This window comes from Oenanthe melanoleuca, chromosome 12 (assembly GCF_029582105.1).
Source record: "Oenanthe melanoleuca isolate GR-GAL-2019-014 chromosome 12, OMel1.0, whole genome shotgun sequence".
NCBI lineage: Eukaryota > Metazoa > Chordata > Aves > Passeriformes > Muscicapidae > Oenanthe > Oenanthe melanoleuca.
The window spans coordinates 18,215,419-18,218,345 of NC_079346.1; the positions used below are offsets into that span (position 1 = coordinate 18,215,419).

At 41.3% G+C, this 2,927-nt stretch overlaps 1 protein-coding gene across 1 annotated transcript; it reads left to right on the plus strand.

The window, feature by feature from the left end:
- Positions 1-203: 203 nt before the first annotated feature.
- On the plus strand, positions 204-682 carry LOC130258356 (protein BUD31 homolog). Its single transcript, XM_056501648.1, has one exon. It carries the CDS (start codon positions 213-215, stop codon positions 675-677), a length of 465 nt encoding a protein of 154 aa, XP_056357623.1. The 5' UTR covers positions 204-212; the 3' UTR covers positions 678-682.
- The last annotated feature ends 2,245 nt before the right edge of the window (positions 683-2,927 follow it).

The window sequence follows — 2,927 nt, forward strand, 5'->3', positions numbered from 1 at the left end:
CAGTAAATTATTTTTTTTTGTGGGCTAATTATTTCTAAACTTTAAAGAACTGCTGCAGATAAAATTCAAGGTTATAGGACTTAGTTAAGAACTTAAAATTAATTGCTGTACATAATCTAGGGAGAAGAGGAGAGCCATGGGCTGGGTACAGGAGTGATGCTGAGGAAGGGTGGCAGCTGTCCTTGCCTTTTGGCCCTCTCCTTCCTGAGGCAATGCCCAAAGTGAAGAGGAGCAGGACACCTCCCCCAGATGGCTGGGAGCTGATCCAGCCCACGCTGGACGAGCTGGATCAGAAGATGAAAGAAGTGGAGATGGAGCCGCACAAAGGGAAGAGGAAAGTGGAGTCCCTCTGGCCCATCTTCAGGATCCACCACCAGAAAACACTCTACATCTTCGAGCTCTTCTACAAGAGGAAAGCAATCAGCAGAGAGCTCTGTGAGTACTGCATCAAGGAGGGCTATGCTGACAGAAACCTGATTGCCATGTGGAAGAAGCAGGGCTGTGAGAACCTCTGCTGCCTACGCTGCATCCAGACTTGGGACACCAATTTTGGGACCAACTGTATCTTGCCCAAAAGCAAGCTGGAAGTGGGCAGAATCATTGAGTGCACTCACTGTGGGTGCAGAGGCTGCTCTGGGCGAAGCCTTTTGATATCAAACCTGTTTTTGGAACTCTGAGGACATCCTCCTCCTCAATGAGTGCAATTACAGCCACTGCCTGTGATGGGATATCTCTGTATAAGAATTAAAGCAGCAGCATGATCACCTGGATCTTGCATAAATGGGGGGGTGCTTTGGAGTAGGGTTTTGTGTAGCCATTTATTTTAAAATAAAGCTTGCCTTTCTTAAAAAAAAACAAAACAGAGTTGCAGTGGCCAAGCTGGGGCCCTGTCCTGTGTTGACGTTGTAGAGATGGATACAATTGGCACCATCCCTAGTCTTTTATTATGTCAAAAACTTCTCATGCCTTCTCTCAGGCACGTCCACACAGCACTGACTCCTTTCCTCCTCCTTCTCTCTGCGAGTTTCTTTCTTCCTTCTGCATGACCAGCTAACCCCAACCTGTCCCTTACACAACTGCCCATCCCTTCCTCCTCACAGCACAGCCAGCAGACTCCAACTAATAACCACCAAGCCCACTCTTTTATAACACCCATCTTCATTGGGCAGGCAAGGCTGTCTCCACTTTTCTAAAATCAGTACAGATGTAATTCATTGAGGAAAACTGCCTTCAGCACTATCCTTACAAACCATCCTCCCATAGCCCTGCACCTCTGTTCTCCCCACTAAAACACAAGTGGTTGAAAAAGAGGAGGGAAAAATGCAATTAAAAAAACCTAAAAATTGCACATTGTAAGGGGAAAAATACCAATCATAGAAAATTACAATCATAGAAAATGCTAGAAAGGCACAAAGTTCACAAAGTCTGTGAGTTCCACAGGGGACCACTGACTGAAAAGTTGGATGGAAGCTCCTTCTGCATTCAAATCAGAGTTTATATGACAGTGTTAAGTATATGTGCCAGAGAGAGCTATTCCTAGATTCCCTAAGAATGCACCACAAGATTTTATAAGTAATCAATTCAAAAAGCTGGAAAACAGAAGAAAATTATTTATTTATACAGAGAAGATCACACCTCTTAGGAATTATGAACTATGCATTTATATAGCAGGCCATATGTGCTCATGAATAAATCCTTTTCTGAGACTCAAGACTTTGGTAGCTGTTCACTAAGTTAAACTTTATACATGTTAATGAGGAGAAGCCTAGGAAATGAAGATAGTTCCTTCCTAAGCAAAAGTCTTGCTTAAACCAGTGAAACTCCAAGACCTCAGTATGGTTTTGCAGTGTTCATTTGTATTTCTGGGAGTGAAATCCTTAAAACAACTCAAGAACATCCCAAGAGAAGGGCAGGATCCAGCTGTGTGCACTAAGGAGAAAAGGCTGCTTCATATACTTAGGATGTTGTCACTTACCATGAGCATTTAGGCTGAGGATTTTTTGCATTTGGCTGAATCAAGCAACTAGCATGTAAGCAATATTGTAATTGTTTTGTATTGTAATAACAATTAGCATTGTAAATTTAGCATTGAAAAATTATATGATGATACAATTATGAGGAGAAAATAGTTTCATTTCTATTCAATTTATATGGAGTTGACATGAAAAAAATCAAAGTGAGAGCAACTTATGGGAGTTTTCACCCGTAAATTTTCACCTTTACAATCCCCAAACCATATATTTGCACTGCTGGAGAACCCCAGAGTATCTGGTTTGGTTTTTTTTTTAACCTTTAAAAGTGCCTCAGCTGCATTATTGCTCCAACTTTGAGCCTATAACATAATTAACAGCATATCTCACACACACAGCTCTGTCACAACTCTGAATTGTGATATGCCTGTTCCTATGCTTTTCTACCTCCAAGCCAGCACCTCTTTATGACCTTTTACTCATCCCCAGCTTGTAGTTTCTCGTGCAATTAAAGTGAGCCACACTTATTTTTAGCATGTACAAATATTCTAGGAACTGCAGAACTGTTTGTCATCTCTGTTGGTAGAGCCCAATTGTTTTCATTTGTTGCTTGGTGGAAATTACCATGGAATTCAGTTATCTTTTTGTTGTTGGCAATGCTTACATTTCTTAGATAATTTCTCCTCTCCTGTGAGTTATTCCCACCACTCCTTCCTGACAGGCATATCCCTAACATGGCTTTAGGTGAACATCTCGTTTTAAAGTGCATTTCTCATCATTTTTCTACTTCCATGTATTATTTAATGCAGCTGAAAGGATGCTGTCAGGTTTATACACACATTTCAAGCCGAGGTGGGATAACCTCACTTAGCTCACTCTCCTATATCCTCTGTGCTATTTTGGGTGAAACAGTGGAAAAAACAATAAAGCAGATAAACCACTGTAATATTAACACAG

Excerpts from the sequence above, each read along its gene's own strand:
- LOC130258356 (XM_056501648.1), top strand. The coding sequence starts at position 213 with ATGCCCAAAGTGAAGAGGAGCAGGACACCTCCCCCAGATGGCTGGGAG.